The following is a 27,032-nucleotide window of genomic DNA, read 5'->3' as shown; positions in this document are numbered from 1 at the left end:
GAATGACCTTGACAGCTTTCAGATTGGAACTGCTGATGATGGTAGTCATTAATTTTTGCAAAAAGAAAAGGTTGCTCCTTCTCCTCCCTCACTGAAAGACAGTGATCACTAATTTGCTGTCTGATGGGCTTTGCCTCACTTAAGATGACTCTCTTTTCTTTCAGAATTAAAGTAGCAAGGTTTGAGCTTGTTCCTGATTACAGAGTAGAGGTGCTTCCTCAATTGACTTCAATTTTTAACATCTGAGTAAGGAGAAACTCAACACTACCTGTAATAATGATATAGACAAGGCCAAGCTGTGATTTAGACAAACTGATTTGGATGTTTTCTATTAAACTCTGCTACATTTTTCTCAGCTCTGAGATGATTTAGATCAGTTCCACTTATCTATTCATTGCCTTCTGTATGTTTTGACAAACGAGTCTCTTGTGTCTTTCTGGAGGAAAAAGGAAGCTGTAGACTTGCTCTGAAGAGCCCTGCTGTTGGAAGAGTAAAGGCAGTCTGACTGGAAAAATTCAGGACAGAAAAGAGATATTTCTAATAGCTTTAAGGGTAAATTTTCTTAATTGCATGACTGTTTGCATCAAGACAAGGCTTTTTATTTTATAAGGGGAAATTAAGGAATGGTTTAAGACTCAGAAGAGTGAGTTCAGTTTACAAGCTGTCCTAGAGAATTTCAGCTTGATCTGGGGTAAATCACTGAATCCTCTTATGGTTCAGGCTCTTAAACTAAAAGGGGGAAAAAAGCAACTAAAAACATCGCAAACAAACAAAAGAAGGGCAAGGTCTGCTCTTCTGGTGTGTTTTTTGTACATGAACCTGTGAGGTCCTAAGACATGAAATGCCTTTATGACTTCACACAATCCTGACTTCTGTAGCATTCTGTCATCTGATATTTTAGACAGCTGTGGAAATACTGTGTATAAATGGCCCAAGAGTTATGGCAACTTTTAGTGAGGGGCTGATTGTTCACCTGTGATTTTAGGTAACAGAGGGAGTGTACTGTGAAAGGGACAGGTACCATTTACCCTTGTTAGTGACTGAGGACAGACATTCAGGAGGGTTTTGCTTCATAGGGATTCTTCCTAGGACACTCTTTTGAATGTTCTCTTCCTTGCCTTTGGTGATAGAGTAAAAGGGTATTTATTGTCACAGGCGAGAAGTGCATTAATTCCTATTTTGTATGGATGTGAGAGAGGAGCTTGCTAGGTTTTTATTTTTGTCACAGTACAAATGTCTTGTACCTAGCAGATAAAGGAGTGAACAAAACCACAGTATATTGCTTTGGCTCCTTAGCACTCAGGATGTTCTCCTGAATTTTGGCTTGCACATGGACTTGCCCATGCTGAAGGAACATCAGACTTCACAGTCACTGCCTGTAAAAGTTTCACAAGCCTTGTTATGCAAGGTCTCAACTTGTGTAATGGAGTCTCTCTTACCCTTAGGACTTAGCAATTGGAAATAATAGAATAAGGATTAAATAATCAAACTTGATTGCCAGAATTTGTCAGGGGAGAGGAGATCTCTTCATGCAAGCATTATTGAACAGTTCTATTGTAGCAAGTTTTTAGGATAAAAATACCTCATTTATTCCACAGTGAGAAATATTTGTGTCTGGGGGAAAAAGTCACACTGTGACTTCTTCCTGCTGGGGAGCTACTGAAATCAGCATTTCATCTGGCCATGACAAGTGATCCCACTGTTGATGCCAGTGGGAACCATAGGTATGAATTATCTCAGCACAGGGCAAGTCTCCTGCTCTAGTAGAATACAGGATTACCACTGCAAAGGGTGCAAAGGCTCCAGTTTCAGAAATATTTCAGATCCTTACAATGGAGTTACAAAAACCCTAATATTTTTATATTATTCTCTTTTTGCTGTACTTTTTAATGTTACAGAAATCATTTACAGCACTATCTCCTGAAGCAGTATCTGGGGATTTTCTTCTAGTGAAAAATGCATGACTTTCTGTCACTTCTATTCAGAGAGCCTTGCCTTTCCTAGGCTTGTTTCACTCTGAAATGTGGAAGTCTGGTAGCATTTACTAATTGGTTGTATTCCAGAAAGTGAATGAATACAATTTGCAAAAAGCATGCTGATTTTATGCCTTTGTTATGGTATAATCAGAGCTGTTCAAATTTGTAAACCTTGAAAGGTAGAACTTTGTAAGACGAGGAATACAGAAAGCTTCCAAGAGTTGCACAGAGGTACTGACACATGTTGGGACTATACTTACCTTTAGGTAGTATCTTTACTCAGTTTAGTATGTGTGTAAAATAAGTACTGCAGACTTATTGTAATTGTTCCTAAATTTGGAAAATCTGTGGATTTTTCTTGAACTGGATTCAGAGATCTTCAAGAATATTATGGCTGAGATACAGTCAGTTGTATAAAAATGTGGAACTTTAGCCACAAACACATTCCTTGTTGGATTAACAATGCCAGATAAATCTCTTTTCTTTATGTATTTGTACTTGACATATTTATTTCCTAGTTCTGAATATTCCAGATTAATTACTTCTGTTTTTTTCCAAAAGTAGGTAGCTTGCTAGTATCTGTGTTAAGCAAACGATGACTTTGCTCATTTGCTTCTCCATTGATGCCTCAGGTTTTAGCTTTTATATGTTTCAGATCCTGTGCTGCTTTAGTGTGTGGGTCTGGGCTTCATATTAGGGGATGGTGAGCTCTCTGCACAGAGCAGGGAGACAAAACAATTCCTTCTCTAGCTGGGGACCAAGGACAAATGATCCAAATCTCAGGCCCAAGAGCATAAACAACGTGGGCTGAAGAGAGAAAAACAAGGAGGATGGGACTTCATAGGCTAAAGCTGTAATTGGACAATTAACTCCAATATGCAAATGGACCAAAACTTATAAAAGTGAGTGACCTCCTGACCAGTTGTCCATTTTGTGACCATTTTGGTTCATCTTGGGTGTAGCCCTGGCTGGGCTCTTGTGCTGCCCAAGGTGGATTCACTGAGCCTCTGCTCTAGGTCAGCCTTCACAGGGCATCACCATGATTTCCAGATTCTGTCTTTCTCCCCAGTCAGAGAATTGACAGTTGTCTGATATTAGTCCATATTGAAAGTCCCTACTGCTCCACAGATTTTGGAGTAGTTTTGTTAGGCTGTACCTGTGATTGAATCCACAGTCCACTGAAAAATATCTTCCAGGTCTTGGATCTGGAATAGATGTGCTCAGACTGATCATTAAGTCATTAGTTTAGTGATTTCTTAAGTTTGGCTTGGGTTAATAACACCCTTGTAGGACAATGCAGGGTGTGGAGCTTCTGAAACTGAAGACAAACAGGTATGTTTTTGCTACTTTGTAGTTGTGAAATTTGCTTTATGGTAACTGCTGCAAATTATCAGCAAACAGGATGGCTGCTATCGAGTTTAGTCTAAACAAATACTAAAAAGACTTAGTGGTTATCCCTGCTGTGTGTGTGTGTGCTTTCAGATTAAAACACAGTGATTTTATTCCCTCCTTAATCTTAGTGTTTGATGGGCATTTTAAAGAGTAGAGTGATTTCAGTCTCCTTTAAAGCTTCTCTCAGCAGGACGTCCTAAAATGTTGCAAACAGAAGCCATCAGCCAGGTCTTCAGCAAACTGTGGTGTCTTGGAAAGTGGTTTTGTAATGGCTGATGCAGTCCTTAAAATATATTGTGCACAGTTAACCCCCGTTACATTCTTTAATGACAATCTATTTTTAATAAAGCTATTTAGCTTGGTTAATTAGAGCTAGTAGTAAATCTCCCAGTCTGCTGATTAATCTTAGGAAATACCTTAAACCACACCAATGGAAAATGAGGCTATAAATTAGCTACACATATTTTGACTTTCTATTGGCATTATTCTTATAAGAAAGGTCTTTTGAAGAATACAGCAGCTTTGCCTCTGGATGCAACTCATGAAGCTAACCCATGGAAAACAGGGAGAGAAAACAAATAGGCCATGGAAAAATGGAAAATAACCCATGCTAGTAATCTTACTGAGGGGTTTGATATAAACATTCCTTCCCAGTTCTTGTCCTGTATTTTATATCAGGCCAGTTATCTTACATAGTAGGAATATAATTTGAAATGAACTAATTATTAGTATTCATTTGTTCTGCCTGCAGTCAGCTTTAACAGTATGTACCAAAATTAATAAAATCAGGACAATAGTGATGTAAAAAATTATGAAAATTGAATAGAAGAGAAAAAAGAGTGGAAAATACAATGAATTTGGTTTTTCAAAATAGTAATATAGATAGATACATTGTGTGAAGTTATGCAGCATTTCTGAGAATTAATAATTTTGTTTTTCTGCAGGATTCAGAGTTCCCTGTTGATCCTGAAGGGACCCTGTCCTTTGAGCATGCTAAAGAACACACTCAGCCCCTGAAACCTGGACATTATCAGCTGAGCAGCATTTTGAAGGTGCATGACCTCGCAGTGAGCTGGTAGGAACCATGAGCAGTACATTAATTTTATTATGTACATGTGGAGTTTTATTTTTCAACAGGTCATTGAGAAGTGTTTAGTGTAAGTAAATATCAGAAAAATTACTGGCAGCACACAGGGGACTTCCTCTCTGAAGGATATCACAGTGGAAAAAGTGATCATGAAATGCAGTGGGAGTGTAAGTACAGTAAAACACTTGGGCAGAACTTTACAGACTGAGATTTATCTTTTATGTAGGAAGAGTGGGATTTGGTTAGTAGGTAAAAAAACAGAAACCAGAAATGACTATAAACTCTCTTTCCACAAAACTGAATTATAGTGCTGAATATTTTTGCAATTTGTATTTGATTGTAGTTTATTCCCCTGGGTCAAAAATCAGAAGAGTTTAAATTTAGATTGGCTTGTAAGCAATGACATTTCAGGGCTTGCTAGCTGCAGCTGAGGAAGAATGAACCTAAAAATATTTTAAAAAAAAGTAAAAGTTCATAGTAAATTTCTGACAATTCTGATGCATTGACTGGGTTTGAATATAATTTTAAATTAAATTAAAAAATTATGCATTTAATACTTACAATGCAAAGGTCACTTACAGTTGCTTTGGTAACTGCCCACATCTTGCAGTAAATAACCACCACAGTGCTCTGAGCTTTGGCCTCCATCAGCTGGATTCTGCTTGGGCTCCCAGATGCTCAGTTTTGGGTTTCTGTCTGGTTTGCATAAGTTTCTCCCAAATGACATTGTCATATTGGTCTAAGCATGAAGGAGAGCTTGCAGCTGGTGTCTCTGTGCTGCTGCTCAGAGGAGCCTCTAGCAAATCCACCCAAATATCAGTGGGTTCTTTGGCTTATCTGAAGGACACCAGGTGCAAGAATAGTGTCTGTTTAAAAAAAATACAAACCAGAAAGAAAAGCAGTCTGGAGAAGGAAGACACTTCCACACTGGACAAGATTTTCAGTGGATCAGGGTGCGTAAGCATCCAGCTGTGACCCTTCCAGGCTGCAGCAGCACAAGCTGTTGATGTATCACAGGCTCAAGTCATCATTTCTTTGTTAAAAGTCTGCCTTTACCTGTAGAAGAAGCCAGGTTTCAGTTGCAAAGTAGTTCTGAATATTGTTACAAACTACTTGTGAATCTAGAAGTATTTTATATGCGATTAAAAGTCTTAGAAGCTCTGGTCTAACGAAGTTTTTCCATCATTTTGTCGCTGAACAGCAGCAGATAAATATGGTCATGTAAGACTATTCCTTGTTTTCTTTCTCTTTCTTGAATTATATTTTTATATCATTTCTGTAGATCCTTCTATCCAGTGTTTCTTGTTATTGCTAGTGTGCTGAGAAATTGTAAGTATTCTTTGCAATTCGTAACTGGATATCACCTTAAGGATACAGTGCCACTTCAGCAAGCCATTTTCTAAAATAAAAATAAATTGGATGTCCTTAAACTTATTTGGAAACACTTTAGAACTTGCTTGGAGAAACAACAACTATACTGAAAGAAACCTGCCAGAGAGGATGTGTGTTTAATTTTATATACTGCAAATATGATGTTGACTTTCATGTAAATAATGCTCCTTTAAAGAAAGTGAGAGTCTGGGGTAATACTCTGAAATTAACGGAAATGCTTTTTTAAAAAAATGTGATAATATAAAGTCATGTAAAGGACAAAAGAATTTTCAGGTGTGCTTGAAAAAATGTAAACAAAGCAACTGAACTATTTCCATTTGCTTAAAAGAGTCTCTGTGTACATTGGGGGAGGGTGTAGTTACTACACATGTATTTATATCTGAAAAAAACACTTTAAACATAGTTAAATTAACAAAAAAACTTTCCTATATGATTACTGCTACTTAAAATCAGCCTTTGCAAGTGCTGGAATAGAGAGACTGTCTTGTTTTTCTTGGTAGTGCTAAAGGCTCTATGGCAGCCTGCTTTGCCTTTTTTTGACAACGTTTCCTACAGTAATTTTTTGAACACCCTCCTTAATTTTGAAGCAAATTTGACAGAGGAATAACAGACTCAGCAAGTCCTGAGGCTCCCAGGACTGTTCCAAGAGAACAGATCTCTGTTGAAGAAGGGATCACTTTTAGGATCCTGTTGGCTGCAGGTGACTGAGAACTCCGAGAAAAAAGAAGTTGCAAATTTTTGGGGTAAGAGCTGCAAATGGAGCTCATACCTTATTAAATGCTATAGGATCCAATCCCATGGCACACAGGTAATGCACACAGAGCTTGGGTTTTTAGTTCAGCACAGCAGCTATTCAGTTCTGAATCTAGTTTTCCTAGAGGTTATTAAATGCATAAATCAATATTTTTCAGAGAAGAATGACTTAGATTAAATTATTTGTGTAGGGAATTAAATAAAAATAGCCCATCTAAAGAAATTCCAGACATTCACTAAATGTTTTTCTAGTAATTATAATTGTATATCTGATTTTATAGACACAAGGGAAAATCCATATGCACTAGATGAAAATTAAGTTTTTCTTGTAGTTCATAGGATAGATGGAAAACATTCTGTTGACTTATGAGACCAGATTTTTCTCACCAGAACCAGTATATCAAAAGGGAACAACAGAATCTGGTTTGTGTATGGGTGTTACTGGGTTCTTCTACATTTCCATAGAAACTGGAGCACCTGCAAATCCAAATTCACAGTTTGCACAAACTCACATACATTAGTTCTTCAGACCTTCATCAGTATTCATTAAAATGCATCTCAGTGAAGGGAGAGGAGAAATCCCTTGGAAAACCATGTTTATTTGCTGCTAAGCTGAATGATTCCCACTTCTCAAATCATCTCACAGGCATTCCTTTTCTGCATTAAATTCACATTGCTCCAGTGTCCTTTGAAATATCGTGGTGAATCTTACTGTGCCTACAAGGACTGTACTAAGATCTACAGTGACTAAAGGATCTTCCTTAATCTTACTTGTCCACTTTCTCCTCACTGGCTTTCTGCATCTTTGCTTTAAGCTTTTGCATTGTTTCCCACAAAAATTACCTCTGCCATCACCACATGCAATGCTACATCTGTCATGGTTTACCTTGTCTTCACTTGGGAAAAGAAAGGTGCCCACACAAACAGTATTCAGGGCATTTTTAGTGTTTAGCACAGTTGGAAACCAGGAAAATGCCAGGAATTATGATGGAGAGATGACTACCCAAGGGGAAGCTGAAAAATAAGCACTAATCCATCTAGGCTGTTTTGGTAATTTTTAAGATGTCATGGCTTCCTTTCCCATTTCCCCTTTCCCATTTCCCCTTTCCCATTTCCCCTTTCCCATTTCCCCCTTTCCCATTTCCCCTTTCCCCTTTTCCATTTCCCCTTTCCCATTTCCCCTTTCCCCTTTCCCATTTCCCCTTTCCCATTTCCCCCTTTCCCATTTCCCCCTTTCCCATTTCCCCCTTTCCCATTTCCCCCTTTCCCATTTCCCCCTTTCCCATTTCCCCCTTTCCCATTTCCCCCTTTCCCATTTCCCCCTTTCCCATTTCCCCCTTTCCCATTTCCCCCTTTCCCATTTCCCCCTTTCCCATTTCCCCCTTTCCCATTCCCCCTTTCCCATTCCCCCTTTCCCATTTCCCCTTTCCCATTTCCCCTTTCCCATTTCCCCTTTCCCATTCCCCTTTCCCTTAGAGATTGTGTGATTCTATGTTTTAAATGGATGTTTTACCTACTAGTGTACAGGCATAAATAGGAAATGTATATTATTCTTATTTACGTGTAACCTGATGTTCTCAAATCCTTTATCCTTATTTGACATTTTGTAAAATAAAAAGACAGAAAATTGTTCTAGTAAGGACAATGCTTACCAGAGCAATGCTCTAATGCTCTGCCTAGGCACAGTAAAAATAACAATGTGGAGATAATAATAAAGAAAAGCAAATACAGAATGTTTAGTGATTATCTCACATTTCCTGATTGGCCCAGGAAATAAAGATAACTTTTCAATTGGGTCTAATTCATCATTATATCTTACTAGACTGGTTTCCCCTATTTTTATCAGTAGATTCCAGAGAAGATTTTTAAAACTTATCTCCTTGGGAACCATGCAAATTGACTTGTGGCATAAAACTGTGTAACTGAAATTAAAGGTACAGTCTTGTAGAGCCTTGTGCCAAGAGATGAAGGTAGGAAAGCACTGCAGAACCCTGGATTCTTCTCAGAGCAAAAGAGTTCACATTTCCCGCTTTTTCTCCTTACCAGCTGAGCACATATATGCACACAGATGCACGTCCACATCACACAGAGAAACCAGCTATGCAGGGCAAAGAATCCTTTGAGTGTTGGCATGAGGAAATTCTTTGGAATTACATTATAGCCTGAAGTTCTGCTGCAGAATGGGAGGTGTTGGTGTGCACTTTCTTTCAGAGTTCCACATGCACTAGATCAAAGTGAAGTTTTCCATTTACTTGGTAAGATGGGGAGGCACAGGGAGTTTGGCAGTGTGTGAAGAACAAGGTGTTTTATTCCATTGGTGAGATTTGACACTTGCTCTGGACTATGTTTTGATCCTTTATTTTTCCTTCTCAGACTTAAGCTTTCTTAGAGTTATAGAGTTAAGTAAGATATACTTGTGGGAAGAGCAGGACATTGAAATTGTGTTGTGTGTTAACAAAGTAGCAGAAGTAGCACAGATGATTTTTAAGCAAACATCTCAGTGGTTCTTTTTGTTGCTGCTCCTCTTTGCCAAGAGCTCTGCATGAACATCTCAGAGCAGCTTTGCCATGGTCTGTCTTGTCACTACCCTTGATTTCCTTTTCTGTGATGCCTGTGGAGTTCTGACAAGAGCCACCCTGATGGTTTGCTGAGACTGCTGCCTGTCAGGCTGACAAATGTTGGCTCCCTTTTTCCTCTGTTCTGCCCATTTGTTTCCATCTCTCTGTTGCCTTAGAGCTGGGGAAGTAATGTCATTTTATTCTCTCTCTGAACAATGCCAGGCAAAATAGGGCCTGTCTACCAAGAGGTGATCAGTCATATGGATCTTTGTGTCCTTGTGTAACACAAGGTAGGAAAGAGGGTTGAAAGTCCAAAATTCATGAGGAAATTTCCTGTTGAAGAGTTTACTGAGGTAAAAAAAATCCTTTCTAATTATTTAAACTCTCTTCTTGCCTCCTAGGGCATTAGAAAAGATTTTTTAAAATTAAATTACATTTTTCCATTAACAGTAAAACTTTTTAATTGTGCCATCATATGCTGATTTCTTGCATGAGTAGCCAGAGTGAATTGGAGATTTGCATTAGCAACATGAGCTGCTGCTTAATTTTCCTACAGAAATTATACCTGCTTTTAAAGGAATATTACATACAGGCATCTCTCATATGAGGAAAGTCAGAGAGAGCTGGGGCTGCTCAGCCAGGAGAAAAGAGGGCTCAGGGGCAGATCTCATCCATCAGCGTGCACAAATATTGAAGGGAGGGTGCTAAAAGGTGCCCATAAACACACACATTAGTGTGTATAAATTAAATTAAGTCTAATAATACTCAGAAGTGTATTTATGTGTTAATTTTCATATCTGCTGAAGAAGGGTAGAGTTGCAGAATTAGATTTTTATGTGTGCTGAAATATTCAAAGACTCAATTTAGCCTCTTTTGAGCTATTCAAATTGTATGTCTTTTCAAAAACAAAAGCAATATGAGTGGAAGCCTGGGTTAATCTTTATCTCCTTGTATATATGACAAGAAATTCCTTATTCTCATGTTTTATTTTCATCTCTCCATTTGATCAGCCTTTGAATATAGTTGAAGAGAGTAGTGTTAGAGCTGGTTAAATGTAAAATTAACAAGTCACTTAGTGCATTTTCCATGGCACAAGGGACAAAACCCAGCAGCTCAGCTTGGATCACTCTGACAGATCAGTCTGTACATTTGCAGTAAGGGTTTTTCGTGATGTTTTAAACATTTAACTTTCCCAGATAAACCTGTCAAGTCTTTTAGCATCAAATTAATGTTGTTAATAAATTTTATATCTCTCTCTCTCTCTCTTTGCCATATAGCAAATTCAAGTACTTTCCTTTGAAAAATTCTTGCAATTAATGCTTTTTTTCCCCCATGACTGGCCTTTATGAGTAGTATGAATGTGTGTTTAAACTGCACATGAAGTTCTTACCCTTGTGCAAAGAACAAGTGATAAATAACCCTAAAGCCTGCAAGTGTGGGTACACTCCACATCACTTACAGAGGTTGGGAAGAATATTTGTGTGTGGTGATTGTGAGGGTTTCCCAGGACGAGGTGAGAGATGAGAATCTGACTCCAAGTTCTCAGAAGGCTATATTATATTATATTAATAATTATGTTCTATTCTATTATATTAATAATTATATTATATTATAGAAATGATATGCTAAAACTATCCTAAACTCTAGAGAATGGGTACATCAGAAGGCTAGAAAAAAAAGAGAATGAAAGCTCGTGACTGATTCTTCAGAGTCCAACACAGCTGATGGTGATTGGTCATTAATTAAAAACAATTCACATGGAACCAATCAAAGATGCATCTGTTGGTAAACAATCTTCAGACCCCATTCCCAAGCAATCAGATAATTATTGTTTTCATTCTTTTCTGAGGCTTCTCAGCTTCCCAGCAGAAGAAATCCTAGCAAAGGGATTTTTCATGAAATATCATGGTGACAATTTGTGTGTGCCCTGCCAGCCTCATGCATGTCCTTATGTGCCCAGCAGTCCTGTGAGACAGCATTATCCTCTTGTGAAATCATTCCTGCTAGATTGCCCAAGTGGAAGATCCAGAAATTAAATTAATGTCTTCCAAGTCACACTTGAGTGCTTTAACCCTCCATGGCAGAGTAGCACTGTTTTCTATACAAATTAAGTTAATTTCTGTCTGCATTAAGGCCCATGTTGTAATGGAAGGATTGTTCCACAGACTTATAGTACAGCTCTGCAACAGCTTGGACACAGTTAATGTGGAGGGAGCACTCAAGAGGAAAATGTCAGAAGCAGTTTAGCTCCCTGTAATGCAGTTTAATAGAGAGGAAAAGTGAGCTCTCCGTGAATAATCAGTGAGAACTGTGTGGCTCACACTTGGATAAGCTCTGGGAGGCCTTGCTGTCCTGGCAGGAGGAATGCAGAACTCTTGGCTCCAACCCTCTCACCCTCCTTTGGAGCTTTTCCCATCTAATACAGCAATCAGAAGGAAAGTGAATGGTTCCCTTGGCTCCACCTTTCCTAAATGTTCCTTTGTGGTGGTGTTCACAGGGGTCTCAGGACGAGGGAAGAGACGAGAATGTTGACTCCATGTTTCAAAAGGCTGATTTATTATTTTATGATATATTAAAACTATACTAAAAGAATAGAAGAAAGGATTTCATCAGAAGACTAGCAAGGAATGAAGTGGGATGATAACAAAGTCTTGTGACTGACCAGACAGTTCAGACAGCTGGACTGTGATTGGCCATTAATTAGAAACAACCACATGAGACCAATCACAGATCCACCTGTTGCATTCCACAGCAGCAGATAACCATTGGTTACATTTTGTTCCTGAGGCCTTCAGCTTCTCAGGAGAAAAAAATCCTAACAAAAGGATTTTTCATAAAACATATCTGTGACATTCCTTCCTGTTCATCTCTAAAGTTTTGGGCTATCAGAGTCTTGAGAAGCCTTTTTGTTTCTCATTAGCTCTGTCTGCAGCTCTGGCCACCAGGGATGGCTCCTGAGGAAGGCCTTGGCTGGAACAGGCACTTTGAAACCATAGCAGCAATAATCTTAAGGATAATCTCAAGGCATGTTGTGTATTTATGGTGCACACATGAGAAGAGCTGGCTATCTCTGTAATTTTATTAGTGAACAAGCATCTTTACCAGAAAAAAAAGGACAATTTTTAGGCAGGGTCAACAGAGAGAAAGAATATAATATATTTTCTTTTTATTAGCTATCTTTATAGTTATTGAGCAGATTTTGCAGAAGTGCTTGTTTGCAAAAGAAAAGATTGTAAAAACATATGGTTGTAACTTCATTGAGGCTCTTGTGTATTCTCCATAGAGCCCAAGGTGTGATGCCAGGCAACTGTCACTCTGCTAAATTGCTTGGCTTTTGCTTGTTCTTCCCAATAGTTTGTGGACTGAAAAGGGCTGAATAGACTGGGATAGAAATTTTCTGATAAGAATTTAACTGAAAGCAATCATCTTGTGGTGATCTGACTATTCTGGACTCAAAATGCACTAAAACCTCAATATTTAATGGACATGAGAAATGCTCTCAGGCACAGGGTTGTGGGATTGTTGGGGTGTCCTGGGCAGGGCCAGGAGCTGAACTGCAGAGTCCTGGTGGGTCTCTTCCAAGTCAGGATATTCTATAACTCTGTAATTCTATATGGAACAGATGTAATATATTAATAATAAAAGAAATGGTTTTGACACTTGTCACATGGGCTGATATACTAACCAAAGACTGTTTAAAAATAAGTCAGCTTATAAATATATCTCATGAAGTGTGAACAAGATGTTGAGATTTTCTTGAAATGGAGTATATTTTTGAGCTTGAAAAAGATATTAATTAGCATGAGGGAATTCATAGAATGGGATTTTTTAAAAGAAAAATGCTAAACTTTAGGATTTCTAAAAGGTGACTAATATGTGTCATAACACTTCTTTCAGATACAATTCTAAAAATTATTCACAAGAAAATCCTCATTGAAGTTGCAATACTGAATTTTTCCTGTAAACTTAAAAACCATTTACATTTTTATTATATATTTAACACCCATTCAGAACTACTGTTTGTCAAGAAACAAGTACATTCTTTAGAATGGTTAGAAGTTTTGTTTTGATTTCATGTACCACTTTTTACATTTCCTGGTACTTGGCAATAAATTTTTCCATGGAAAGAAATATATATCTTTGGGGGAAAAAAAATTAAAGAGTTTGTAGGCAGTCACAGCAAGATATGTGTACAATTAGCCCACAGATGAGTGGTTTGTTTTCTGGGAAAGTCCATTGTGGACTGGTTTTCCTGAGAATCAGAGCATTCAGGAATAATATATTGTGGTAGAAAGAAAGGAAGAGGAATATAATAAAAATATAAGATAAGACCAAATTAAAAATATATTCTAAATAGAAGTAAATTACATAAATGCAAGAATAATGCATAAGGTTCAAAAGTCATCAGAGGAAATATGTAGGGTTGCTCTTGCTGTGTTTTAATGAGGAATTTTACTTGCCAAAGCATTTAATACATAGCAATTAATACCATTGAGGACTTTTCTTTCTTTGATACTATCCTGTAACAATTGTAAACTGATTTATTAATGCTTGTGGTCTTCTCTCAGTCTGACCTATGAAAAGTTGTGCATGTATTACAAACCTGTACTGGCTGGGGTAATAGAAACTGAAATCACTGCCACTCATTTGTAGACCGGTTCCATAAGCCAAATGCAAAATCACTGAGGCTTTAGGGTATTTATGGTTGCAGAGATGTAGAGATACAGCACTAACACAGAGATGCATAAAGGTGGCAGTTTCCATTTGTGTAGCTCTATTTCCTAATCCCTGTGGCTTGGGAAATCTCATATCAGTGCATTATTTTACAGGGTGTTAATAGCTGTAGTTTTTTTAAAAAAATCTTCTGTAGATTTTTTGGTATATAAATATTTTTAAGTGAGATTTTCAATAATTAAAATGAGCATAGTACTTGAACTATAGTAGCTGCAGTGTCTCTGAAGGAAAGCAAGATAAATGTAAGAAATTTAAAGAAGAAAGTAGGTGTATTTACTCTTGTTTGAGTGAGTAACTACACAGCTGGCCAGAAGGGAAAGAATTATTAGATTTTGGGCAGACTTGCTGCATTGTTGAATAAAAGTTCCTAATTACAAAAGAGCAATAAGGGGAAATACCTGTGAAAACAACAAGAATGATACCAACCCTCCTAGTGATGATTTCCTGTTTATTCCATTCTGATTTCAAAATTTCCTTCATGGTAAATTCTGAAAACATCAGTGTTGACACACTTGGAGCTATGCACCCGGTAAGACTGACAGAAAAAGTAAAACTTGAACTCAGTCTGAAAGGTGAAGTTTTCAAAATGCTTAAAAGTATGTTCAAGTCTCATGGGAAGAGAGTGAATTCCTGTGGGTTTCCCTTGAAATGCTGAAGCTGAATTTTAGAGGTTTGTTGGCCTGTTCACACCACAATTCCCTCCATGTTCCTCTACGTGTGATTTCAGTTCCTAATCTTTCAGAAGGATCTCCCTGGAGAATTTCCAGCACAAAAAATCTTCCAAATAGAATTGGGCAAGAAATCAAGCAGTAGAGAATCCTGTATATTCTGAGTGCTTGGTCAGTGTCTGCCTTTCTTTAAAACACTTTTCAGCAGCTTCACTTCTGTAGCTGATGCCCATTTTTCTTGCAGTATTTTAGGCCAGGATGCCTATTTCTTGCCATAGTCAGCAGAACTTGGAATAGCCTAGAAGTACCAGGAATTCATTGATAGACTTTTAACGTTTGGTTTTGTTGGAGATGCCATAAAATCCAGGGTCTGGGCATTGCCTGCAATGGTGCTTCTGTTCTGTTCCCCCTGGGTGCCAAGAGGAGGGTGTGTCCTTGTGCTGGAACAAGTCCTTAGGAGCTGCTGGAAAATGTAAGGCAGGGATGAGTTGTGGTTCTGGGTTTATTTACTGGATAGACTTTAATTGCTGCTGTTCTAATTTGGTAGGATTGGTGAGCACCATCACTGGATCACACTGGTTTGTGGTTTTTTTGTTCTGTGCAGATCAGGTAAGGAGTAAGAGATCCCTAGCTAGGGATTTGGGAGCTGTGGAAGGGAGCAGATGTATGGCAGTAATAATCTTACTTGAATATTTTCACTAATGCTTAAATTTTCAGGGGCTGTGCTTGACTTCAGGGACAAACTTTCTGTAAGTGCCCAAATTCTAATTCAGCTCCAGCTTTCAGCAGCTACTTTGCAGGTGTATAAACAAACATCCATATTGCAGAAGAGACCAGTTCTCCTGTGGGGACTCAGACAAAATGACTACATTTCCTTGGGGATCCTCAGCATATTCTGAAAACTTCATTCCAATTGTAGATATTGCTAAGACTTGAAAATCTGTGGAGTTTTTAGTTCAGTCTTAAGCTAAATCATTAAATTCCTATTAACATTTTTCTATCATCAAAGTAGGACAGATGAGGTGAGTAACAATTTGCTTCTGTCAAACGAGACAAAAGACTGTCTTGATTTTGATTTTTCACTAATTGATACTAAATGGTAGAATAGTACTTGTCAGCTTTTCTTGGATCTCTTTCTTTCCTTGTTTCAAACCAATTAGATTTATAACTGTTAACTTATAATCAAAACAGAACTGATGGAGATTTCAGTTTCTGGGCCCTGGGATGTAAATGTTGGCATTTGAAATAAAAATGTCACCCAGGTGAATGTTTGTCTAAGACTGTGATCATCCTTGTTTCCTTGTGAGAGCTCATAATCATGGAAGTTAATGGACTGCAACACTGGAAACTGTTTCTACATTTATCAGGGCTATTTCCAGGCTGAACTTCTGCTGATATTTATTTGTTTGGGTTTGTTTTTTCCCTTAAATATAAAGCCATCTGTGTGTGAAATGGCATGTTTTAGGCCCAGAGTGTCCAAAACAAAACAAATTTGTTTTATTAAAATTTATGGGTTATAGTTTTCCATATAGCTGAAGACAGTGTTTTTTATCTTGCTCTGTTTTTGTACTTTGATTTTAAAATTCATTTAGAAATAGAGGTTATTTTGAATATTCTCCATTAATTTCTTGTATTAAAATGAGCAAGATTGTGCTTTGCTATGAAGGCAACTTCCTTAATTGAAATGTTGTCATACAGTGGACAGAGAACTGGTGGAGTCACCATCCCACACCATCACTATCTCCCTTTAAAAGATGTGTGGATGTGGCACTTGGACACATGGTGGCCTTGGCAGTGCTGTCTTGATGTTGGACTTGATCTTAGAAGTCTTTTCCAACCTTAATGATTCCATAATTCAAATAATTTTATGGGTGTATGAATGCTGATTATTTTTTAACTTCTTCTTCTCATCAGTAATTGAAATTTTGTCCTTCATTCTTGGTGTTTGGGTAACGTGGCCTAGGGTCATTGTGTTGCTTCTCTTGTTTTCCTGCTCATTGTGGCATTGCTGCATTTTGATAAAATGAAATTGCTATTAAATGGTGTGTGCTATCCCTCATGGAACCACAGCAATGAACCCATTCTGATTTATTTATTGATCTCTTTTGTAGAGTGGTTACAGTTTGTTTTTGAGCTTCTTTCAATTGAAATATGTTTGGGTTTTTAAACTTAAAATCAATGAAGTCCCCATGCTTCTGTTTGGTATTTGTTTGCTTTTTCATATGTTTGAGTTATGGATTGAAACTTCTGGGAAATCAAGCCTCATAATTCTGCTAACCAACTATAAATCAAACTCTAAGACAACTTTAAGATGTTCAGTAAAACTTTACAGGAATTGATGCTGCCAAATGCTCTAGTGCTTCTCCAAGCACTGCTATTTTAACATAGCTTTCTTATACAAATGTCTGTTTTAGTAAAATATGTGCATATTTATATCACTGCTTTCAAAAGCAAAAGTACCAGCAGCCAGAAATGAGCAGCGCTACGTGTTCACGTGATGGGAAATTTTGCTGGTGCAGTTTTGTGTAGTTTTTCAAGCCAGATTCATATCATAGAATCCCAGGATGGTTTGGGTTGGAAGGGACCTTAAAGCTCATGTTGTTCCAACTCCTGCCACAGGCAGGGAGCTTTTCACTGTCCCAGATTGTTCCAAGCCCCATCCAACCTGGCCTTGGGCTGGGAATTAGATGGTAATTTTAGATCCTGTGGATGGTGCATCCTTTAGATACTCCACAGTACTAACTCTGTTGTTCCTGGCTGGTGTTTGGGGGGCAGGGAGGCCAGAAAATTGTTTCTGTGCTGTGAACAGTCTTTAAATGGATCAGCTACCTCTCAGGAGAGAGACAGTGGCAGGGGAAGGACAAATGAGACAACAGCAAATGAAGGAAGATTGATGGCCACTTGGAGAGTTTTCTGTCTAAAACTGACTCCCTTGCACTTCTGAGCATTCAGGGCAAAAATAGAAACAAAATATGTTGTTTTAATGCTGTAACCTGATCTAGTGGCAAGGAAACATCCATGAAACTCAGTGTGCCTTAAAAAAATGAAGCAGTAATGTGTGGTTTAATAGTTTTTGGGGTCTGAATTTAATTCACTAACTAATAATGACATATGGCCTAGCATGGCTTCGATGAAAATTGGTGCCTTTGATACTGAAATGTCCTTCAACCCCATTTTGTGTTGTATGTAGTTACATAGCAAAAACCACTCTGGTGGATGGTTCAGGCATTAAAGATATTCCAGTGTGTGCCATTCCTGACATAATGGAGCACTCCAACAGATGTGATACTTTGTGGACTTGAAGCTTCCTGGACAATGAAGTGCTTCAATGTGCTTTTCATGTGAGTATGTGTGTCAAGGTCTGCAATACTGCAGTCATAGTTCCATTATGCAAGATGAAGTGTATCTTTGGGGAAAGGACCAACACAAAGAGTTTTTATTCAAATGTAGATAAAGAAGTACTGAAAATACTTCATAGAACAGTGAAGTCACAAGAGGGTCCAAAGAGTAGAAAATGGAATGTAACATTGTGGGAGTATTCAAGGATTTTAAAGTCTTCAGGTTTGTTTTTGTTAGGTTGGATGCTTTTTTCTTGAAATGAATACATGTTTTATCTTTGACACATTGGGAAATAAAACTGCTTGGTTTTAGGCCTGATTTTTGCCCTTAGAATTGTGTGACCTTGCAGTTGGGAACTTAGGACACAAATGGAAGTGGGTTGTGCACAGTCATGCTTGGAGGAGTGTGGGGAGAAGGATGAAGGAGGGGAAGACAGAATAAAATATGTCAGTTCTGTACAGTTTGAGTAGAACAAAGATGGGACTAGGGCATAGTTGGATAGTCATTGAAACTTTCTGAGGGTGTTTTTTGATGAGTTAAACAGTAGGTGCCAAGCCTTTACAAACAATTTCTAATCCATGAGCATCCTCAGCCTGGTTTTATGTTTAAACAATGCAGTACTTGCCCTTGTTTTCTTCCTCATCTCTTTAGGGTTGGATATTATCATCCTTCAGTATCACTTCTTGAGCTCTTCATCCTCTTTAGATCAATGGTGGTGTAAGATTGACTCTGTTTCTGTAGCAGTTTAGACATATTGAACAAAATGCTCTCTAAAAAGCAGGAGTGAGAGAATGGGAGCACAAAGTCCATATGGAAAGGACATATTGATGGAGCAGTTTATCACACAGTAACAGTTATAACTTAGGTTAGAGCTCTAGCTCTGAAAGGTTTATTATGTGTAATTGTGATAATAAATCATTGTAAATTTCCCTAGCATTTAAAATGATTTTTAAATACCATACTTGTGTAAGCTTTTTTGTAAGTCCTGTGGGAATTATTTAATGTTAAACTGAGGATTTTGGTGTTTTTAATGAGCTGGGAGTATGTGCAGAGTGTTTTGGCAGTATTTCAGTTTTTGTAGATTACTTGGATCTGTTAATTAATACAGCCCTTTGAGACCTTTTTGTGAAAATTAATGGGTTCCCTGAAGAATAACATTCCAAATGCTGGAGATCTACAAGACTTTGGAGACGAGTGCTATTTTAAATTATGCCAGAGTTTACTAGATTAAACATTATCTGTTGATGTGAGAAGGACAGAAATTCACAAGAGGCATGCTAAATATAAACCACCTTTTTTTTTCTTCCTTATCTATGCAAAATATATTAATTAAAGAATTTTTTGATAATATGAAGATGAAGAAATAAATAAGTGGGAGGGTAACATTTAAAAATAAAAGAGGGACAATATTCTCAAGAAGAGAAGCACTCCATGAATCACTTTAGGGGCTGTTCTCCCCCTCCCTATACATCTGGCAGTCTTCATGCCTTAGACCCAGGAATTGGATCTGCTCTGGTTTTGAGCAGGCTGATACTGGAGGTGTTTTGACCAAGAAACTGAGCCTGTGTTAGCCTGGGAGAACTGGAGTTTTTCCCCCTCATGTTTAGGAAATGTAATGGTCTAGGCTTCTTTGACGTCTGTCTGGAATCAGTATCAGCAGGAAGGTGCCTGTTTTGAACCATAGCATGAATTAGCTTTCTTTACCAGCCATCAACTCAGCAGTCCTGGGTTTGTGAAGAGGAGCAGTGCCAGCAGGTCAGGGAGTGATGCTGCCCCTCTGCTCAGCCCTGGGAGGCACCTCTGAGGCACCTCGGTGCTGCTGTGCCCAGCTCTGGGATCACCAGGACAGGAGGGACATGGAGCTTCTGGAGCAGGGCCAGCAGAGGCTGCACAGATGAGGAAGGGCCTGGAGCATCTCCCAGCTGAGGAAAGGCTGAGGGAGCTGGGGCTGTCCAGCCTGGAGAGGAGACCAGAGAGGGTGTGGCACTTCCTCACTGGAAGACCCATCTGGACACAATCCTGTGCCCTGTGCTCTGGAATAACCCTGCTGGAGCAGGGCCAATGGAGGCTGCAGAGATGAAGGACCTGGAGCATCCCCCAGCTGAGGAAAGGCTGAGGGGGAGCTGGGGCTGTCCAGCCTGGAGAGGAGCCCCAGCGGAGAGGAACCTCAGCCCTGGGTGTCCCTGAGTGCAGGGAGGGCTCAGAGCAGGGCCCAGCAGTGGCACTCCAGGAGTGGGCAGGGACTGATGCTCAGGAAGTTCCACCCGGACAGGAGGAAGAACTTTTCAAACAGAGACCAGAGAGGCATGGAGTCTCCCTCACTGGGGATATTCCAGATCCATCTGGACACAATCCTGTGCTCTGGGATGACCCTGCTGGAGCAGGAGGTGGGACCAGATGAGCCACTGTGGTCCCTTCCAGCCTGACCCATCCTGGATTTGTGTGATTAAATAGATGGTGAATTGTTGATCTGATCTTTATGATGATTCCCATTACTGTAATTGTGCCTTGATCTGTGCTCTCATCACTTCCAGTTGTTCCTCTCTGTTGTCTTTGGAGCAATCTGTTGTGGAGTGTAAGCTGGGATTTGTTGACACACAGATAATATCTGAGCAATGCTGCGAGGCACATCTTACAACAGATCTTACACATCTTACATCTTTCCAAGCTTATATTCATTACTTCTGCTGTGTATTGTCAATTTGATATATTAATTCTCCTGGTCTTCTACTTTGTGTATCATTTGGAAGTTTTTTGGCTGAGTCTTGCTGTTTGTAATCCACAGAGGTGGTTTGGTTTTCATTCTTGATGACGCCAGTGTTTGTATGGAATTTGTGTCACACCCTCCAGTCCATTCTAGTCTAACTCCTATTGAAGTTTGAAGATAGTCACCCCTCTTTTTTTTGCCTTTCTACCTGCTTATAACTTTTCTGTTGGGTAAAACCTCTTTCTGTGGCCTTTTCTGTTTGCTTACGGGTTTTATGAGGTTGGTTGGTTTGGTTTTTTTTGTTGGTCTGTCCTATTTGGGGGAAGCCACATTGAACAGATAAAGGAACTTGAAAAGTTTCATTTACTCATCCTCCCTTTGTGATCGAGTGCTTCTCTTCTGTTGCTGAGGTCAGACCAGCTCTGAGACAGCATGGTGCTGTTCCTCAGAGAAGGACAAGGAGCAGGGCTGTAGGTGCCTGTAACAAGTGTAAGCACCTTATTAAAATCAGAGGGAGGTTTGAGGGGATTTTGAGCACCTCAGCATTAATTTTACACTGGGAGCTGCTCTTTGCTGTACCCTTTCTGCCTTTGAAATTAAGTTTTTTGCTATGCTTTAGAGCACATGTTGATAGATGCTTTTCAGTTTGAAAGTTATTCTTTCTAGATAAAAGATAGCCCAGCTCAGCCAAGGCTACATTTGTGGGAATGAAGTCACATGAGGCTCCTCTCGGGTGCTGTCAGTAACACTCATTACTCCTTTAATTTAGAACTGTGGTCTAGCTTTTATCACCAAATTTAGAATTTAATTTGTATGTTAACTTTGATTTTGTGACCCACTCATACCATCAGCAGAACCTCTCAGCCGAGTGAAAGATTTCAAAATAATGACCCCAGTCTTAAGCTTGATTTAGGATGTTAATTTGCTGTGAAATTCACATGTTTCCAACCCTTTTACAAGTCTTAAATACCTACTGCTTCCTGAGTGATGTGTTCTTTTGCTGAGTGGCTGACTGACAGTTCTTACCCTCAGTGAAAGGGACAATCAAGGGGTACTTTTTTCTGGGTCAAAAGGCAGCAGCTTTAATACAGTTCTCATTCTATGCTGTTACAAGCCCCACGGAGTGTCTTATACTTCTTATTGCATTTGAAAGTAATAGAATAGTGTTAGTGGATGTGATTGGATGGTAAATGAAAGCTCTTTCATTGTAAAAATTGGGTGTTCAAGGCATTTAGGAGCTTCTGTGAATTAAATGGCACGAAGGGTACATGAGAAATCTCAGCTTCTTGTCCTGAGAAAATGGAAAAGCTTACAAAATTCAGGTGACAAAATACCTGTTAACAAGATGGCTTAGGCTGTACAGACATTAGTTCTTGCTTTCTGAAGATTTATACAGACTTTCTGCAAGGAATCTCTTGCCCGTATAATGGGAGTGTTTGTTTGGAGGGGAAAAATAATGATAAAGGCAATATAATACTTACTGATATGTAAGTACATTAAAAGGTAAGTAACCCCAAGTTTTGCACCTGGAGACCTCTTGCAGGTGCCTGTTACTTTTGAGATGGTGACAGCAGCTTTAGGAAGCAGAATAGTTAGTTCTGTCAATCAGCAGGAGCAGAGAAGATTCAATCCCCAAGGAATTGCTTCCCACTTATAAGCTATAAACTCTTTAAATATCAGAGATTATTTGCAGTAAGCCAATTCCAGTGTTGGTGATTGTTATAATGCTGTGACAAGCTTCAGGGGTTAGCTTGGGTTCTTCCCCCTTTTGCTGGTTTAAGTCTTAGTTTGTGTGACTGAATATGTGACCAAACACAGGAGAATCCTTTTCTTTGGTAAAAAATGAACAGCAAATGCAGCTAATAAAAGAAAGCTGTGTGGAGAGCCATTCAAAACCAGGAGCATGTGTGGGGTTTTTTATTTCCCCTGTTTGCTTTTAAAATCTATTATTTTAATAGTGACTTTATGTTTGTAGAACCAGACAGCACTTCTGCCAGCAATTCACTTTAGCTAAGGACTCTTCACAGTGTTTGATATTCAGACCTGCATTTGTCACTTTAGCAGTCTTTTATGTTCAGATGACATCTCCTCTGGCTTTTGCTTTTTTGTTCTATTGATTCCTTTAAGCACTTGATGTATTTTTTTTTCCTTCTTTTCCCTCCATGTGTGTAAACATTGTTTACTTTCTTATGAATTCATGTTGTATTTTAATCTGCGCAGGTGTTGGGGTGGTTTTTTTACCTTTTCTGGGTTAGAGGCTTTTGAGTTTTAGAAGGTTGTGTTGGTGTATTGATGTGTTTCATAAAGGCTGCTGAATAAAGCCCAGCAGTGTTCCCTGGCACTCAGAAATCAGTGTAATTGCAGTTTGGAGCACACTGCCAGGACATTGGTGTGCTGTAAACCCCGTGACTTCCCAGAGGGTGACCCAGTCCCGTGACTCCATTGCAGCACTGTTACCTTAGGCTGCAGGTGATGAATTTCATATGCTAGGAAGTGGAGATGTGAAAATCTATTTACCCTTTAACTCCTGTTTTTAATCTGTTTTCATTCATACTGTTACATAGACCGTGGATAAAGGTCCTGTAGAGCTTGGCAGTGTGACCCTTTCCATCCTTAATTATTCTTTGTGGTGCTGATGTTTAAGTAATGCAGTCATACAAAATAATACAATGTAATTTAGGTTTTTTATAGAGAAATCACCTAATTTTCCATTTCTCATGTAAACCTCTATGCATTCAAGTTTTATAACATGTTTATAATAACCTTTTTCAACAGCTCTTGCTGGATTTAACAGTAGGAACTTGACTGTAAACATTTCATAGTTAGGTAAATTAAATGGAATTTGGAATACTTCACTAATGGAAAAATCATGCAGTTCTTATTGAAAATTTGTAAAAATACAGGTTTGAGTAATGCCAAGCTTTCACTTAACAACTGAATGCCTTTCTGCTCACCCAAAAGGCAAAAACTCTATAACAAATGATGGCACTGCTGTCTCCTCTTGCTTTATGTCATGCCATTATCAGTATTTTATTCAAACCCACTGACATTTCTTGCATGGTGCAATAACCTCAGTCAGCAGGAAATGCACAAAATAAATAATTGCAGCTTCTCCATTAGCATGGCCTTGCTCAGTTTGCTGCAAGTGGAGTGGGATGAGAAGAATTAATGGAGTCACAGGCAAAGGCCCCAGAGCAATAATGATTGAGGGATATTAAATTAACAAGTAATTGCATTAAATTAAAGTCACAGTCCTGTCTTAATCCACAATACATTTCTTACAGCTGAAGTGGGGCCTTCTGTGTTTCTCTTACTCTTGGGGAATGGAAATCTTGAATAGATCTTCCACTGCTCTGCAGTGTGTCCTTACCTCAGGAAGAGCTTCCTCCCCCCTCAAGCAAACAGTGAAGGAAGGAAATTGGGAGGGAAGGTGAAAGAAACTTGTTCATGATGAGTAATAGGATTCTGTTGGCAGTATTCAAACTTACTACTTTTATGTCCTGGAGAAATAGAGACTTAGGAAATTATTTGATGCGTGTGATATTTACGCATTTACTGCACTCACTTGTTAAGGCCACATAAAAATGAGAGTAGTGAGAAAAGAGAGATGATGTAAAGTGCAGAAATAGGGAGCAGTTGGTCTGTGAATCCCACATTTATTGATGCTGGAGGATCCATGGGATGAATTGACTTTTATTGCTGTCAGGAACACGGGAAGGAACTGGAGTCAGTTTTCAGTCAGTGACACGATGGGTATGTGTAGGGAATGGGGCTTTGTGTATTCCTCTGCTCCTGGAAGTGCTTTTGTTTTCTCATGTACCAAATTCTTATTGAAGTATATCAGTAATGGTATCTTTATTTTTCCAATACTGGAATTTTTATAAGCTTTCTTTCTAAGGTGGAACTGTAACATAAAAGAAAGGAAACAATTTACTAAAATACAGCAAGTAAAGGTGACCTACCTTCAGGAACTTTAGCAATGTCTGCCCTGTGCCTGTGAATGCTTCTATTGATGCATTTTGATGAAAAGCATGTCATGTTGGCTTTTTAGATTTTTGGCAGAACATACCAAGTTGACCCACTCTGGGTTATTTTTTTTAAAAAAATCAGGTATTTCTGTTTCTTGTGCTGTAGTAAAAATTGTGTTGCTGTTCTAGTGAAGTCAGGTGATACCTTGTGGAAGTTTATTTTTGAAAATAATTTCCTTATGGTTACCTTTGCTGTCTCGTGTCTAGGATTGAGAACTAATCAGAGTTGCAGGCTCAAAATCTGCAGCGTGTGTAGCTGTATCTTGGATGTCTTGAGAGCTCACATGAAGACATGATGATGGTTTTTCAAAAATGAAATGATGGTTTTTCAAAAAATGAAATGATGGTTTTTCAAAAAATGTGCAAACAAGGAAAAACTCTTGAGAAACTCTGCATTTCAGTACCAGTGCATCTAATTTCCAGTTACTTCAGGGACTGGAGCTGGAATTTTCAAGGTTTGCATTTGACATCTCCTGACTGTTGAAATGGGTATTTTGAATTTATGGGCATTCACTTGCAGAAGTGATGTTGTTTCCTTTCCATGCCTTCACATCATGCAATATTCTTTAAATTTTATGCAGTAAGTAAAAACTGCAGGAACTCTATAAACTGAAACTTTGAAAAATTTATTTGAAGGTTTTGGTGTTACAATATAAATACAGCATCTGTGGCACTAATATTTTCTTGAAAATTGGATTCAATTACCATGTGGGTTTTATCAGCTGCTAGATGTAATTATTTTCACCTGCCTTGAGGTGGCTAAACTACTTGATTTTGTTTTAAATTAGAAAAAAAAAAGTTAAGCTGAGTCATGCCTGAAGCTGTTAGCCTTTAAAAATCTTTTGGCAGCAGTGAGCCAGGGGAAAAAAATTTGTACACTAAAACTGAGGGTACAGGAGGCCTGTGGCATGAAATATCAATGAAATATCATTCAGAACTGCAGGGATTTCCTGCTAGGAACCCCAACCACCAGAGCAGAGCACAGAAACCCCATCAGGGGCATCTACAACCCTGCTTCTTCCTTCAGTCTTGTTTCCTGTTCAGTGCCATGGACTTTGTCTATAAAAAACATGAAAAAGGCCTTTTGTGGGATTAAAAGAGCAGCTTGTCACTTCAGCTGCTGCAAAGATGAGTGATGAAAATGAGCCTGAGTGTGCTTTACATTCAAAGGCTTAAGGGAATAATGACCAAAGAACATCTGCTAATGTGACATAAAAGATGAAATTTCTGGTTTTGAACAATCCAGACGGTGGAAGGTGCATGGAATGGAATTACTTAACAGTGAATGATAAAGCCATGTACAGCCACTCTGAAGGGCCAGAGATTAAATGTTCTGACCAAAAAGACACCAATTAAAGAGGGAAGGGAATATGAACATTCCTTAGAAGTAGGCATATTAATCACTAGTAACTCCACAAAAGTCACTGCTCTTACTCCAGCCCCAGTTCTGTGTCTGAGGCATTTCAGTGTCTCTGAGGAATAAAGGTGGCAAAATCTGGTGTGTGCTGTAGAACAATAAAAAACTGGGTGAAGGCTGGTTAAAAAAAGCACTTTTAAGCTGATTTTTTTCTCAGACTGAAACTTCGTTTTCCAAGGAGTTGGGGGAACAAGTTTTTATCCTTCCTCTTACTTTTCACTTTTTGTATGGCTGCTAAGGTTCAGAAGGGTGGGGTGTTGTATTTCCTGCTATATTTCAGGTTGCTTTCTATGTATCTTTAAGGCAGCCTTTCTTTCTTGGTTATAATAATATGTCTAGACTGCCTAATCTTTCAGATATGAAAATCTTAGTGTTGCTCTTCTTGTATCTGTGAGATCTGGCTGAATTAGATCCAAATGTTAGGCTGTGTTACAGTTCTGTAGATCAGACACAAGGACTCTTGTGAACCTGGTATTGTGTTCAAATGTTCCTTCAGACTCAAGGCCAACTTTTGGAAAAGTGATCCTTACTAAATGTAGCAAAATATGCATTTATGTTTTAATGTTTCTTAAATGTTTGACTTGAAGCAGTTTTCCAGGTACCACTTTTGAAGTGAATCCACTCATCAGAATTCAGCAAAACAGTGGAAATCTGTAGGCACACAGTTTGTGATAATTGGGAGTGGGGCTGCAGCTGAGCCTCGTCCCCAAGGATTGAAAGTCCCTCATGTTCCATGGATTTTGGAGTGGTTTTGTTAGGCTGTGCCTGTGATTGAAGCCACAGTCCACTGAAAAATATCTTCTAGGTCTTGGGCCTGGAATAGATGTGCTCAATCTGATCATTAAGTCATTAGTGATTTCCTAAGTTTGGCTTGGGTTAATGGCACCCTTGTAGGACAATGCAGGGTGTGGGGCTTCTGAAACTGAAGACAAAGAGATATTCTTGTGCTACTTTTTGTAAGTACACAGTTTGTGGTGATTG

General features: G+C 38.7%; 1 protein-coding gene across 2 annotated transcripts in view; it reads left to right on the top strand.

The window, feature by feature from the left end:
* SPAG16 (sperm associated antigen 16) overlaps positions 1-27,032 on the top strand; it is a 374,434-nt gene that overhangs the window by 52,158 nt on the left and 295,244 nt on the right. For both annotated transcript variants that reach the window (XM_071434327.1, XM_071434326.1), the window contains one exon: positions 4,313-4,443. In XM_071434327.1, the coding sequence (XP_071290428.1) occupies positions 4,313-4,443 (131 nt within the window). The remainder of the gene's footprint in view (positions 1-4,312; positions 4,444-27,032) is intronic.

Source organism: Agelaius tricolor, unplaced genomic scaffold (genome assembly GCF_023055355.1).
Source record: "Agelaius tricolor isolate 1412-34295 unplaced genomic scaffold, bAgeTri1.0.p SCAF_10, whole genome shotgun sequence".
NCBI lineage: Eukaryota > Metazoa > Chordata > Aves > Passeriformes > Icteridae > Agelaius > Agelaius tricolor.
Note: the sequence above shows the minus strand (reverse complement) of the source record. Positions and strands in the feature narration are given on the sequence as shown.